The sequence below is a fragment of the Nesoenas mayeri genome (genome assembly GCF_963082525.1).
Source record: "Nesoenas mayeri genome assembly, chromosome: 1".
In the NCBI taxonomy this organism is placed as follows: Eukaryota; Metazoa; Chordata; class Aves; order Columbiformes; family Columbidae; genus Nesoenas; species Nesoenas mayeri.
Window position 1 is genome coordinate 205,089,541 of NC_137541.1, and position 14,779 is coordinate 205,104,319.

The 14,779-nt window shown below is 47.1% G+C and overlaps 1 protein-coding gene across 1 annotated transcript; it reads right to left on the reverse strand.

The window, feature by feature from the left end:
- Window positions 1-223: 223 nt before the first annotated feature.
- On the reverse strand, window positions 224-1,342 carry PRSS23 (serine protease 23; the record flags this gene model as incomplete). The annotated part of the gene is made up of 1 exon (XM_080353684.1): window positions 224-1,342. One exon carries the CDS (start codon window positions 1,340-1,342, stop codon window positions 224-226), a length of 1,119 nt encoding a protein of 372 aa, XP_080209810.1.
- Window positions 1,343-14,779: the final 13,437 nt, after the last annotated feature.

Here is a 14,779-nt window from a genome sequence, read left to right on the forward strand (position 1 = left end):
CCACCTGCTCCTTCCCCACCCAGCAGATGTTCCTTTCTCCCCAGTTTCAAGCTGTAATGACAGCACCACACAGCCCCTGTCCTAAGAACAAAGTGGCTTGCTTGAAAAGCTCTGTATCACATCCCGATGTCACAAGATCATATCATACACATTTGCAGCAGAAGTCTAGCCTTTCCTCATAATTAAAACCAGTCATTAAGTGCTTTCAAGAGTTCCATTGTCTTTATCCTTCCCTGCAGTCAAGGTAGTTGCCTTTGATCCAGTAACAGATCTGTGCGTATTTGAGGGGTGTGATGCGAACGGCCACATTGAAATCCTGTGGGGTGCCGTTCATGTCCACCCACTGATGGCCCGAAAATATTCCAATAATTTTACGCTCCCATTTGTGATTCTGCCTCTTCCACATCCTCACGTACACCCCAGATCCACTGGCACCCGGCTGGGCATCGCACTGCTGGTACAACAGGTCATACGTCTCATCTTTGACATCGCAGAAACGGTAAACCAGGTTTCCCGGACGATCATTGTCGTAGCCGGAGAAGTGAATCCTCCCTCCAGGCAAGTGTCTTGCTGGTGGGCTCACGCCTATCTTCATAAACTTTCTTTTATGAGGCTTCTTGAGCTCCAGCAGGGCATAGTCATAATCCATGCCAATGTCATTGGCATTGCCTTTGATCCACCCTTTGGGGACATGTGTCCGTTTCACTCGGATCCACTGGAATTTCATTTTCTCAGGCATTGCTGAGTTGGTGATATTGGCCCCTTTGCTGCCATCTTTCACTTTGGGCTTTAGGAACCCCACCCGCAGTTTCTGAGCTCCTTTGACATAACTCTTGCCGTCATGGATACAATGAGCAGCAGTAAGAACATGCTTTTCAGCCACGAGCGTCCCTGTGCAACCTGTAGATAGCTTCACCGATGTGGAGAATGGGTAATTCAACAAGAAGTCTTTCCCAAAAATGCTAAATCTGCTGTCATAGCCATAGATCTGCCTCTTAGTTCGAGTTTTGCCTTGAGCTCCATCACCGCCATTGCTCAGAATATATATGCCCACTTCAGTTTCAGTGAGGCTCCCATTAGCGTACAAGGTTTCATAGGACAGGTAGTTCTTTACCTCTTCATAAGTTGGCAGCGGAGAACTTTTGTGGCACTCTGGGCCACAGGGAGATGTCACTTCCAGTCTGGCTTCAGCATCAAACTGCGGCTTCTCCAAGTTAAGGGTAGATCTTGGCAGGATAACTGGAACTCTGTAAGATGGCCAGGTTGGTTTCCAGTGGGAGCTGGAGGGCACCACATCTTTAGCAGCACACAAAAGGAGGATTAATGTGGACAAGGCTGCCATTCTGAATATCGGTCTGTGGAAAGCAAAAGGAAGTCCAGTTACTCACCCAAACACGTTGCTTGCTAATCACTTATCATATAATAATAGTCAAGAGATTTGAATGGAGCCAACTATCATGAAGCTCATCAGGCTTCTCAGCATTAAACTAATACCTTAACATGTATTTTGAAACAAACATGCCAGGTTAACACTGAAACACGGGGCATTTAACCCTTAGGTGCATTGAGCCACCAACTCATAGGCAACACCAGTGGGAAGTTATTATGTTTGTCTTCATATGATGTGAAGAAAATTCAGACTCAATATGTAAATTCCTCCATCATAATATTTCTGGCAAAGAGTAAATGTGTCTGTCATCAGCTACATTACAGTATTCTCTGAAAGCTCCCACCTACTCTGACTGTACTGACAGAGGCCCTTAAATCACAGAATCACAGAGTGGTTGTGGTTGGAAGGGACCTCTGGAGATCATCCAGTCCAACCCACCTGCTACAGCAGGTTCACCAGAGCAGATCACACAGGAATGTGTCCAGGTGGGTTTGAATGTCTCCAGAGAAGGAGAATCCACAGCCTCTTTGGGCAGCCTGTTCCAGGGCTCTGGCACCTCAAAGTAAAGAAGTTTCTCCTCATATTCAGATGGAACCTCCTGTGCTTCAGTCTGTGCCCGTTGCCCCTCATCCTATCATTGGCCACCACTGAAAGGAGTCTGGTCCATCCTCTTGACACTCACCTTGAGATATTTATAAACATTAATGAGACCCCCTCTCAGCTTCTCTTCTCCAGGCTGAACAGACCCAGCTCTCCCAGGCTCTCCTCAAAAGCAAGATGCTCACATCGTTTGTTGTCTTAGCCAGAAACACCAAACTGATGGTCAGAACAGGCAGGTGAATGTGACCGCATGGGAGACTCGCTTCCCCTTGCATGTCACACCAGAGGAAGGTTTCTGCTCCACGCAGCATTCACTCTCCCCTGGGCTCACACAAGAAAGGGTGATGTGACTACACGAGGGCAGCTAATGAAATAAGTCGACAATTCTTGTGGGAATTTTCAGTTAGCCTACTGGCTTATTCCTTTATGAACTCAATTAATTAGAAATGCAAACCGGCCCCCTCTGAGCACAGGGAGGCAAATGGGACTGTAAATGTGTTTACGAACCACAGGCAGAGTGCCTTAGACTGCAGAGAACAGCGTGCACTAGTACTGTGTCAAGAAAATGTGTAACTTTAGTTTATTTGAAAATTAGCCATACAGCTGGATCGCTGCAGGAGGCACTGCACCCTGGGCAGGAAGGCAGGCAGGATCTCCCTCATACAAAGATTATTCAAACAAAACCTCACAATTATGTTGAGCTTACACATATTTAAAACCCTGCTGAGGTTACGCTGATCACAACTGCAGGATCATTCCTGAAATACCTCAAATGAGTAAACCAAAGCAAATCACACAGGAGACGACCACAGCTATCTAAGAATAAAAAAGAAAAATCCTTCTCTCCCGTGCTTTCTGTAGGAATACTCCATCCCTAAGCTGCACCAAAAAAGACTGCTAAAGTCTGAAGGTGTCCAACCCAAATATTGGGCCTGGATTCTTCCATGGTTGGTAGCATCCTCTTTGGGAATGGAGGCTATAATTAAAGCACACAACCTTCAAAATAGCAGTTGACTCATGCAGCATATCAAAACATTTCTATTCCAAAATCCAGATGTGGATGAACAGAGCTGATGCTACTGATACCCACAGAGGCAGGTACTGACTGTTCCAGAAGCAACCAGACATTCTGTTGGTAATATCTGCATTAACAAACAGGATATCTTTAAAGGGATAGATTTTTTTCTTGAAGGGCTAAGCTCTATAGAAGGTACAATTTTATACCTAAAGGGTGAGTACATGAAGCAGAACTGCATAATTTTGGTTGTCTCAAAATTGGAAAATACTTGCTGATGTATTCAAGGAAAACCATCAGCTCCTCTGGATCCTTCCATGGCAGAGATTAATATTTGATGTGACTGGGTTTTTCAAGAATCAAATGAGATAGTCTCGTGTTGGTGCAAGGATGGTCCAGGGAACACTGGCTGCATATCAAATACACTTGTCGCATAACAGTGATTAGAAAAACACAGAAAAATAAGGTATTAATAACAGGGAAAAATGACACCAGTCCATCCCCACAAAGACAAAATGCACTAGTGTAAGTCAGCTGTTAACTGTCCTACTTGTGACAGTGAGGACTGTACACAGAAATGATTATTGGTCTCACAATTAGGAAGCTGAGAACAGACTAAATCACAGTTACACTCTGCATCAGGTACATCAGGTGCTGTGCATCTACTATTAAGAGCACATATTTATAAGCAGTCTGCTCTCAACTGCTTCACACCAAAGTTACTCCCACAAATTACATTTGCAGCTTTCCTGATAGATGGAATCTCTGTCTAAAATGCACCACCCGTGCCACTTCTCGGATCTAAAAATCATTCATGCTAACTGAGCCAATGCTGGCCTTATAGCTGGCAGGGGAAAAGTTGTAAGTCTCCTGTCAGTTGTTATGTGCACAAGCGGCAAGATTCCCTTGTGCCTGTCAGTGCCACAACCTGACAAAGGGACCGTGTGCCCAGCAACTTCTCTGTTTCCTCCCAGAGCATCCTCGGGGCTGAAAAATTACCTCTCCCTGCAACCTGCTCTCCCTTTCCTCCCTGTCATGTTGCTGCAGCAACACTAGCATTGGGAAGGCGGCTGTAGACAGCAGAGGGCAGCCGCCCTGCGAGGAGAACAGGACAGGAGCTGGGACTCATGCTGGTCCCCCCAAAAAGCCACAGAGGATGGTATCTGGGTCTGTGCTGCGACTCCCTGTTCCTGGGCAAACCTTCCCACACCCCTGCCCTGCTGCTTCTGTGCTATGATCACATTGCTGATATATGGGATAAAAAGCCTTTTCATCAGTTACAGAACTTTTCTGTTATTTCAATGTTATTAAAACCTAACAATAATATACAGTTATAAGGTTATACCTGACCACAGAAGCTAAACAGTGCTCACAAATCAAAGCATTTACTGAAGTCTTTGTAATCCTGCCTCATCTGGAGGTATAACTGGTACTAAATCAGCTCTGGATTGCAGTAAATAGAATAAATATGTCTTATATATAACAAGATGCCACATTAATGCATAGTACATCTTTCTGTGTAGATCCTTCCACTATAAAAAACAAAAAGGTTAAGCAGAAAAATGAGGCAATTTAAAAAGCAGCCTACATTTAAAGTGAGACCTACCAGTTAGCCTCGTCTTTCTTTTTCCTTTTTTGGTTTAAAAAAAAATCTGCAAAAAACAGAGTTAACACTCTCTGTGTCCAGCTACTTACTCATGGGTGATCCTGAAAGATGCTCTCAAACAGAATGAACTGGAAAGAAGCGAGCACTTCTCTAAGTGGCTATCGCAAAACGATACTGAATGAATTACGATGTGGCGCTCCGCTGTAGTACTGCTCTTCTGTAGCTATTTACACTGTGTCATAAACTCAGTCCACCCTTTGACTCAGTACAAAGCCCCGCTCTGACATCCAGCCTAGGAACCCCGTAGAAAGCGGTTTGTACATAACCACACTTGCTAATGGCATTAAAATTGTTTAGAGAATGGAAACAGTGACAGCTACCCCGGGGCTCCCCACGCTGCCGAAACACTTTACAGACACATTTCCCTGCCTGCTATGGGCATTCACGCCTTGAGAGAGATGTTGGTGAGAGAAAACCGCCTTGTTCAGGGTGGACATGAATCATTTTCTAATAAGCAAGTAATTTTTCTGGAAGAGTTCACTGCTTCGGGGGTGGTTCTTGTAACAGATGGTTAAATAACAATAAATCTTGGAAAGTACAGTATGAAAGCCCATGAAGCAAACAGTCTACTTTACATTTTTGAAATGAAGAAAGTTTTTCCATGGTGCTGGAAGCCAGAATGATTAACATGGAAATGAAAAGAGAAGAAAGAAAAAACAAGCCAGTAAGAGAGAAAAACCTGCCTCAAACCAAATTATAAAGGTGAACTAAACTACTGTCACTGCCATGCCAAAGTGCCTCATCTGCTTTCCTTCAGTCACAGAACTTGTTAAAACATAGCAAAAATAATTGAGTCTCAGTTTAGGAACTACAGAAGCCTTCCTGCCACTGGAACCTAACATCTCTATTAGCCTGCCCGCAATGCTGAGGGTTACGCTGCCTTCCCCGACGGTCTGAGGGCTGTAAGAGGAGATGTCTCGGAAAGCCTGGAACGAACTTTGATGCTGGCAGGCCAAGGGTGCCTGTTAACACATACAACAGGCACAGGGGGTATTTTGACACGTATGTCAGTGACACACGCCACACACAGAGGAAAGATATCATATTATGTGTTTACCACTTAGTCCAATTCCTGCAGAATAATTTTACTGCCTCCTTTCTTGTCTCTCCCTCCCTCCCTGCATGTGAAGCAGCTTCAGTTTTGCTGTACAAGAGCGAACTGTTACAGGTGGGATGGTGATGGTCGGCTTGAACAAACCGGTGAGCTGTAGGCGAGGACACGTATCCCCATGGCTACCAAACCACCCGGGACCAGCGGGACCTCACCGGCCCCTCGGACCGCAACAGCCGCCGGCTGCAGCCCCGCCGCACACTCCAAGAACCGCTGTTCTCAGCCGCAGTGATGAACCCCAGCACAGGATCAACCGGAGAGCAACTTACGACGCTTCCCAAGTGCGAAACGCAGCAAAAGTCGATTTTTTTCTTAATCAGCTGTTTCCTTACCAGACGCCCCTTCAAAGTTGGTCACCGACACCAGCTCGCAGCGCTGCCGCCGCTCCGGGCGCCCCAGCGGCGGGGACGGGCAGGCAGGAGCCGCGTTATCCCCTTTTGTTCGCCCGCTGCCGGAGCGGCGGCGCCCGGTTGTTGCGAGCGGGGTTAAAAATGAAGCTCTGCGGGAAGGGCTCGCCCCGAGCCGGGACAGCGGCTCCCGCAGCCCGGCTGGCGGCAGCGCCCGGCGGGGACGGCCGGTCCCCGCAGCGCCGGGCTGCCCTCGGCTCCGGCAGGTGAGGCGCTGGCCCCGGGACACCGAGAGGCGAGACCCCCGCCATCCTCCCCGCCGCCCCTTTGTCCCCCGGGGGTGACCCGCTACCTACCAGGTCCCCGCGGCGGCGGCGTCTCCGGGAGCCGTCAGGCAGGTGGCGGGGCCGGTCCCATCCCTCCCGCCGCCTCCGCGGGGCTCGGGGGCGCCTCCCCCCTCCCTCCCGCCGGGCGCCGGCCCTCAGCGGCGCTGCGGGCGGAGCGGGGCGGGCCGGGGCGGAGCGGCGCCTCCCGCAGGTGGCTCCCGCCGCCGCCTCTGCCGAGCCCGCTCCGCTCCGCAGCGCTCCCGGCGGCTTCTGCCCGCCCCGCCGCCCGCCCGCGGGGCCGGGGTCTGGGCCGGGGTCTGGGCCGGGGTCTGGCCGCCCCTCCGCGCCGCGCTCCCCCGCGGCAGCCGCCCCAGCGCACCCTGTGGAGCGGCACCCCTATTGTTTTCACTTTTACTACGATTTTCATTTATTTCCTGTGGAAAACCACATTTTTACCCCATCCTTGTTTTTATTCGCGGGTGGGAGGTGTCGGGGTGAAGTAGTGGCACTTCCACGGCCCTGAGGACACCAGGTTCTTTGTCCCCAACGTCTGGATCCAGCGTGGCAGGAGTAGGGTGAACGCCCGGGGTCCCTCCTGCCTGGGCAGAAGCTCCAGGAGCTCTGGGGTCTGTTGCCTCATCAGGCAGATATTTGTCAGACACATTCTTTGCACGGGTTTTAATTACTCATTCTTCTTGAACCTTTATAATGATAACTGGCAAGAAAAGAGGAAAACGGAGCCAAGAGGACAATAAAAATCCTGCGATGTGTTTTAACTCCGCAAGAAAAATCCACAAAAAGTTTTGCCAAAATTCCCAGCTGATCGCCATTACCCCAGAAAAGAAATACAAATTTCACAGGAATCAATTTTATTTGCTGTCTTCTGCTGACCTCTTCACCCCACTGCTGCCCTTACAAAGGACCAGGAGAGCCTGAGGCACGGCAAAAGCTCTGTCCCACGCACAGACCCTGCGTGAGGAGCTGAGATGTTAGAGGATCTTATGTTCTTGTATTTACTTGGGCCGAGCACCAGCCCTGTTTGGGTCTGTGGAAAGGTTTTTACAAATGGTTGGAAAAAACAAGTGCTACAAGTGTCATAGCTACTCAGACAAGTCTTTCTCTACTGTCACCTTACAAGGTGAAGGAGAGGTCTTGGGGCAAACATCTCCAGCAGAAACACAGCTGGAGAATACAGCTGTGTCAGGAGAAGCTGGGGCTGGTGACACCGGTTTAGCTGCTCATGGGCCACCAGGTCATACAACAGCAAGGAAAATACCTGGAATATCAGGCAGCAGCTAACGAGTAAAGCTCTATCAGCAATACCGCACTAATCACAGATCCCTTCCTTATCTGGACTCTGTGTCACCTCCAGATTAGATATACAGTCCCATTGCTCAAGGAGCTTTGTCCTGTATGCCTCTGCTGTCCTGTATGGATGGAGAAAGTGGCCCATGTCTTGGCAGGGGTGAAAGCACTGTGAGGTTTGGTTACATGGTGGGATTCAGGACTGCAGCAGTGGCCTCTTGCTTTCCACGGGCTTCCAGCCTCTTCTGTCACAAGTGCCACGAGTGCTCCAGTGCCCGCCCAGCTTTCCTCTCGCAAGTCTTCTTGACTGTAGTAGGTCACCACACCAAACAAGGCCTCTTGATGACTTTTACTCTTCTGACAAAGTGCAGATTGCCCAATAGTCATTTCCAGATGAGTGTAAACTCTCCACTGAACAACTGCCTATATGTCCGTTTACTGCTTTATCTTAAGTGCATCAGCCTTCCTGTATCACACCGCTGTTTTCAAGAGTCTCAGTGGGAAGAAGAAATAAATATTAGCATAATTGTTTCCTTCTTTGTATGTTTTTCCCAGTTTTTTATTGTCAGCATCTGTGAATAAATTCTGACTGACCAAAGGATTGTTTGATCTCCCGACACAAATTCAAATAGACACAATCCTAGAAGACACGACTCTGATAGAAATGTTCACAGGAGACAGCGAGGCAGAGATGCAAGACACTGCAGAGCTACATATGGTTCAGAGGGATATGGTTTAGAGGTGGAATTAGTGCTAGGTTAACAATTGGACTTGATTATCTTAAAGTTCTTTTCCAATCTACACAATTCTGTGATTCTATGGTAGGTTTCACCTCTCTTAACTGTAGGGGTTTGGGATGTCCTGGGCCATCTTGATACAACACAAGACTACAGACCTTCCCTGTCTGGAGGAGAAGCTGAAAGTCAGTTTGGATGCCCTGAGGCATCTCAAATAAGATTAGAAACCTCATTCAAACTGTAAACACCTGCATGTAGAGATCTACAAGTGAGGTGTCCACCCTGTGCACCATAATGCCCATGAAGAGAAAGAGGCACTGTCAGAGTTTAAGTGGTCTGACCTGTGTTAGGGACTTAAACGGAAAAAGAGAAAGGTGCTGCATCCAAACAAAGTGCCTACATAAATGTCCATAAGCTGGAGACCTCCCACCACACTTCTCTTGTTTTCCTAGTGTCTCTGTCTTCCTGTGACTGACTGCTGTCTCTAATCCTGATTAGGGGAAAGGATTGTCCTCTTTTTGTGTTATGTTTGTACAGCACCTGCCACCGTGGGGAGCTGGTCCACAGCTACCCGTCCACAGTCTTTCAGTCACGCAGATTATAAGAAATTAGGTGCCTCTATGTACAACACAGATCACAGAATCACAAAATCAACTGGGTTGGAAAAGACCTCAGAGATCATCGAGTCCAACCCTTGGTCCAACTCTAGTCTGTTTACTAGATCATGGTACTAAGTGCCACGTCCAACCTCACTTTAAAAACCTCCAGGGACGGCGAGTCCACCACCTCCCTGGGCAGCCATTCCAATGCCTGACCACTCTCTCTGGAAAGAATTTCTTCCTAATATCCAGCCTAAATTTCCCCTGGCAGAGTTTAAGCCCATGCCCCCTTGTTCTATTGCTGACTGCCTGGGAGAAGAGACCAATCCCCACCTGGCTATAACTTCCCTTTCAGATAGTTCTAGAGAGTGATGAGCTCACTTCTAAGCCTCCTCTTCTCCAGACTAAACAAGCCCAGCTCCCTCAGCCTCTCCCCATAGGTCTTGTGCTCAAGTCCCTTCACCAGTCGTGTTGCTGGATGTATAGAAGCCACAAGGCTTGGTGTCTACAGAAGCTCTCCTGAGAGTGAAACCTTAAAGTGTTAGGCAAAACTTGTTTCATGCCAAAAGCAGTAGAGAAGAATGTTTAGTTTGAAATTTTGTTACAAGACATTTGGTAGCCACAAAAAATAGATTTTTATTATTTTTACGGCATACATTGAACCATAAGTTCTGAAAAGACAGTGTGTTTGGCCTGTCCAAATGCCTGCCTTAAGGAAAAATGAACCACTGCTGATATCTCTCCAGCAGCTATAAAAAAATCTAGTGTTTTAACTTCCCAATTCAAAAGAGGAAAAAAATACCCATTGTAGATTTTTTTTTCTATAATTCCCAAGAAACAATAACTCTGGTGGTATAAAAGTGTTTTTGTAAAAAAGAGTGAAGTTCAAGATGTCAGTGTTACTGTGAGCCATTCTGGAGGCAAACAGCAATAAGTGACAACATTCATAAAGGTGAAGAGGTATCAGCTGTACTATATTGTCAAGTGATAACACACATGCTGACTTTTCAGCACCTTGCGAGTAAGCTGAAAATGAAACAGTCCACAGGTGGGAGCCCTAATGAATGGCACTGTCAGGAGATAATTTCTCATGGTTGAAGAAATCTTTTATTCTGCAGGGAAGTGAAGTAACCTGGCATTATGGGCCTGTGCCAGATTCCGCTGCAGACAATGGAGTGATTTCAGAGGCCACTGAGTCTGGAAGGAAGAATGACAACGCACAATTGGCTCAAACGAGTCCTCCCATTGCTCGCAGCTGATGTAATGCAGCAGAAAAGGCCTTGGAGTTCCCCACTGCAGTGGCAGCCGTCCAGCAGGCTCCCTTCTCCTTGCCCGGGACAGGGCCCACTGCTCACGGATGCCCTGTTTCCCAAAGCTCATTCTCACTGCAATGGGAATCATAGAATCATAGAACAGTTTGGGTTGGAAGGGACCTTCCATGCCACCCCTGCCATGAGCAGGGACATCTTCACCCAGATCAGGTTGCTCAGAGCCCCGTCCAGCCTGGCCTGGGATGTCTCCAGGGATGGGGCATCCACCACCTCTCTGGGCAACCTGGGTCAGGGTTTCACCATTCTCAGTGTAAAAAATTTCTTCCTCATGTCTGGCCTGGATCTCCCCTCCTTTATTTTAAAACCATCACCCCTTATCCTGTCACAACAGGCCCTGCTAAAAGGTCTGTCCCCATCTTTCCTACCAGCCCCTTTTACATACTGAAAGGTCACAATAAGGTCTCCCTGGAGCTTCTCTTCTCCAGGCCAAACCACCCACAACTCTCTCATCTTGTCCTCATAGGAGAGATGCTCCATCCCTCTGATCAAGTTGAAGACAAGGTGAAGACACTATCCTTTTGAAGATGGTCTATTTGGAAGGCAAGGATTACACAGAGTGGGAGCTGAGTTCAGAGAAGCAAGACCCATCCTCATCTCTGCCCCTACCTCACTGCAGGACTTTGGGAAGGCTCTGCTACCTTGGTTCCCAATCTGTGCAATGAGTGCGAGAGTATGCCTTATCTCAGGGCAGTGTTGTGAAGACAAATACAGTGGTGACTGTCCCTGTGGTGACTGTCCCATGTCTGGGTGCTGTGATGACAAGAAGGGGAAGGCCAAACATTTTCCTCAGATACGTTGCACCATAAGATGATACCACTCAGAGAGAATGAACTCTTTTTCTCAGGTTTCCCAAGACTGGATGCAAGGGTGGTGGGGGAGGCGTGTTTTCCTAGTTCCCAGAAGTCAGATGCTTTTACTGTCATCTTAAAGGAAGCATGCGAAGACTGAGAACCTTAGTTGTTTGGTTTACGAAAAAGATTGCCAAGTGGGAAAAGTGACAGCTGAATGTACACAATGTCTTTCCCATGTTGGTAAAAATGTTGTCATCAGCGACTGTGATGCAGTGGAGCAGAGTTTAAGGCTCTAGCCTTGGAAAGGATTCATCTGCCCAAATAAAGACAACTAAAAGTGAGGCATGACCACTCTAGGTTCCCTTTGCAGGCCTTCAGGGGCCACCTCAGAGAGCAATTTATTACATCCTAAACCAGGACATAAGCAAGGCTAGACAATCACTCCTCAAAAGCACTCATTTCCTTCCATTGCCTACTAGGAGAGGTTAAATCTAACTTATAGATGCTAAAAGTTACACAAAATGAATCCCACTCAGAGTGTCCATCCTCTTTCTGGATGAATACAGTGAGCTGGAGCAAGTACAGAGAAGCCCACCAAGATGATCAGGGGACTGGAGCATCTTTGCTGTGAGGACAGGCTAAGAGAATTGGGGTTGTTCAGCCTGGAGAAGAGAAGGCTCTGGGCAGACCTTACAGCAGCCTTCCAGTACCTAAAGGGGATCTACAAGAACGCTGGAGAGAGACTTTTTACAAGTGCATGTAATGATAGGACAAGGGGTAATGGCTTTAAACTGAAAGAAGAGAGATTTAGATGAGATAGAAGGAAGAAGTTCTTCCCTGTGAGGGTGGTGAGGCGCTGGAACAGGCTGCCCAGAGAAGCTGTGGATGCCCCATCCCTGGAAGTGTTCAAAGCCAGGTTGGACAGGGCTTTGAGCAACCTGGTCTAGAGGAAGGTATCCCTGCCCATGGCAGGAGTTTGGACTAGATGAACTTTAAGGTCCCTTCCAACCCCAACTATTCTATGATTCTATGAATAGGGATATTTGAGCATATTCATACTAACAGGGCAAGGTTTCTACTGCACAGTTCCACCTGCACACATACCTGTGCAAATAAACAGCTTTGCCTCAGGCAACTCAAGCTCTACAGAAAGTTTCTGAAATTATTGGGAAAGTAAGCTACTACTGTATGGGAAACACAAGAGGTAACAACAAACTGCAGATACAATACATTTAGGAATAATTTTGTTGTATTTCTCCCCTGCCCTGAATTCTCAATTGAAAGGCTTATTTGGATTATCTATAATATATCTGTCAGACAAAGCATGGGATTCTCTTAATTTCTGCTTGAAATAGACTATATTATGTAGAAATCTTTGATCAAACTATGAGATACATAGAAAGAAGAAAATGAGGAAAAACATTTTGAATTCAGCTTGGTTCAAAATTCACAGTTATATATATTATAGATGCTCTTAACTATGCAGATCTTGGGAGTTACTGCTAATTGTATTACTGAAGACATTTCTGACAAGTGATATTTCAACTGAGAGTGTCCCTTTAATTTCATGATAGCAAAAACTTGTTGAACTAAAGCAGGCACCTGGATTTGCTCCAACAAGATGGATTCTTGTAAGACACTACATCTTCACCATTTGGATAAACAGCATATCGATACAGTGAAGTAATCACAAAATAACACCTTAAAAATAAAACAGCCACTTCAACTGCACACCCTGAGACCTCCAGGAATTTTCTGAAAAAGGGAATCTTCGGTGTTAAGCAAAACTGGATCACATTCATCACTACAGTTTCTGTTTTCATGCTAGCCCGTGTCTATCTGCTGGGTTTAGATTCTGCTGTAGGTTTCACTGCTCCGTTTGGTAGTTTTGAATCCACCATGCACTCATTTAAGAATAGTCAGGAGGTTGTTGAGGGTATAAATTCTTCCCCATGAGGGTTGTGAGGCACTGGAACAGGCTACCAGAGAAGCTGTGGATGCCACATCCCTGAAGTGTTCAAGGCCAGGTTGGATGGGGCTTTGAGCAACCTGGTCTAGTGGAAGGTGTCCCTGCCCATGGCAAGGGGATTGGAACTAGGTGATCTTTCAGGTCCCTTTTGACCCAAACCATTCTACAATCTATGATTAATAAGCTGCTTTTGCAGATTGTACTCATCTTGTGCCCAGCTTGTTTGAAGAGAAGCCTGTGTTCAGTGCACACAGCAAAGGAGAACGTTCTCCTTGCAGTAAGAGCCCACACCTGCAGAGCAGATGAACTGGGCACAGTGTTCAGTCTAACTTTCACCACCTGCCCATTAGCCTTTGCAATGATGTTGCTCAGCTAATGCTGGGAAGGGCCTTTCCTAGTCCTGTTGTACAGCAAGAATCAGTGGGATTTCTAATAAGATGCTTGAGCTCAGACTTAGTTTGGTGCCTGGCCATGTTGCACCCAGCATGAAGGCACCCTGAAGTTCACAGTATGATTTGTAGGTGAGGGACTGCATCAAGTTTCAGACTACGTGCTAGCTATGGTCCACCTGGCAACAAAAGCCCATGCAGATAAAAGGTTCCTCAGGGAGAGGAAGGGTTGAAGGCCTGGACACATTCCTGTGTGATCTGCTTTGGTGAACCTGCTTCAGCAGGTGAGTTGGACTGGATGATCTCCAGAGGTCCCTTCCAACCCCAGCCTTTCTGTGTTTCTGTTATTCTGTGCTGTTCTTGGCAAGATCATCCTGCAATGGATGTGGGGGCACCTACAGCAGGTGTATCTCCACAGCTTAGGGAGACAAAATAAGGAAAACCAGGCAGGGACCTGGACTATTTTATCAAGCAGTTCTGCCTTAATTTCTCAGTCAAATAAGCCTTTGCTGGTAGATTTTCTGTGAGTCCACATAACAGCTGTGAAGCAGTGCTCCTAAGGGGAATGAACCAGGGTGGACAGGACGTCTGATCAGCCATCACATCCAGCACATGGGACCGCCTGATGCCCCTGGTCTGAAACATGAAGAGCAGTCGTATTAGAACCAGGAGAGCTCAGTTGTGATTGGCTTGGGAACAAATAAACAAGATTAACCTCGGCTAAATTTAGCCACATTAAAATGATGCCTGTAGCCTAAGGAAGGCCAAGTCAGAGGAGAGGAGGCATCTCCAGAGGGCAATTCATCTTACCCATGTTAGATGCTGCAGTTATTATGGAATGAACTGCACTCTGAAATTATTTCCTCTTGGGTATCAAGAGAGGCAGCCTAGACAGCTCATGTGGAGAGGACAATTGGCTTTTAGATGACAATACACCATTCGGAGTTAAGTGCTCCTCATCAGAGAATTGCCCTTGGGCAGCTCTTGTTCACATCTTGTCAAGATGAGCCTGACTTGTTTTCCAAATGTAGTGTATCCAGCTATGAAAACAGTGATGATTTTTCTCCTAAGTAGGTAGCCTGTTTCACTAACCTATGATCCTTTTCCTTCCCTTGTGGCAGATGACATCTTTCATTTGCAAGGTAGTAATTGTGATTTTATGCTTCTCAGCTGTGCCTGCAGCTGCAGTAATTTATTCAGCTC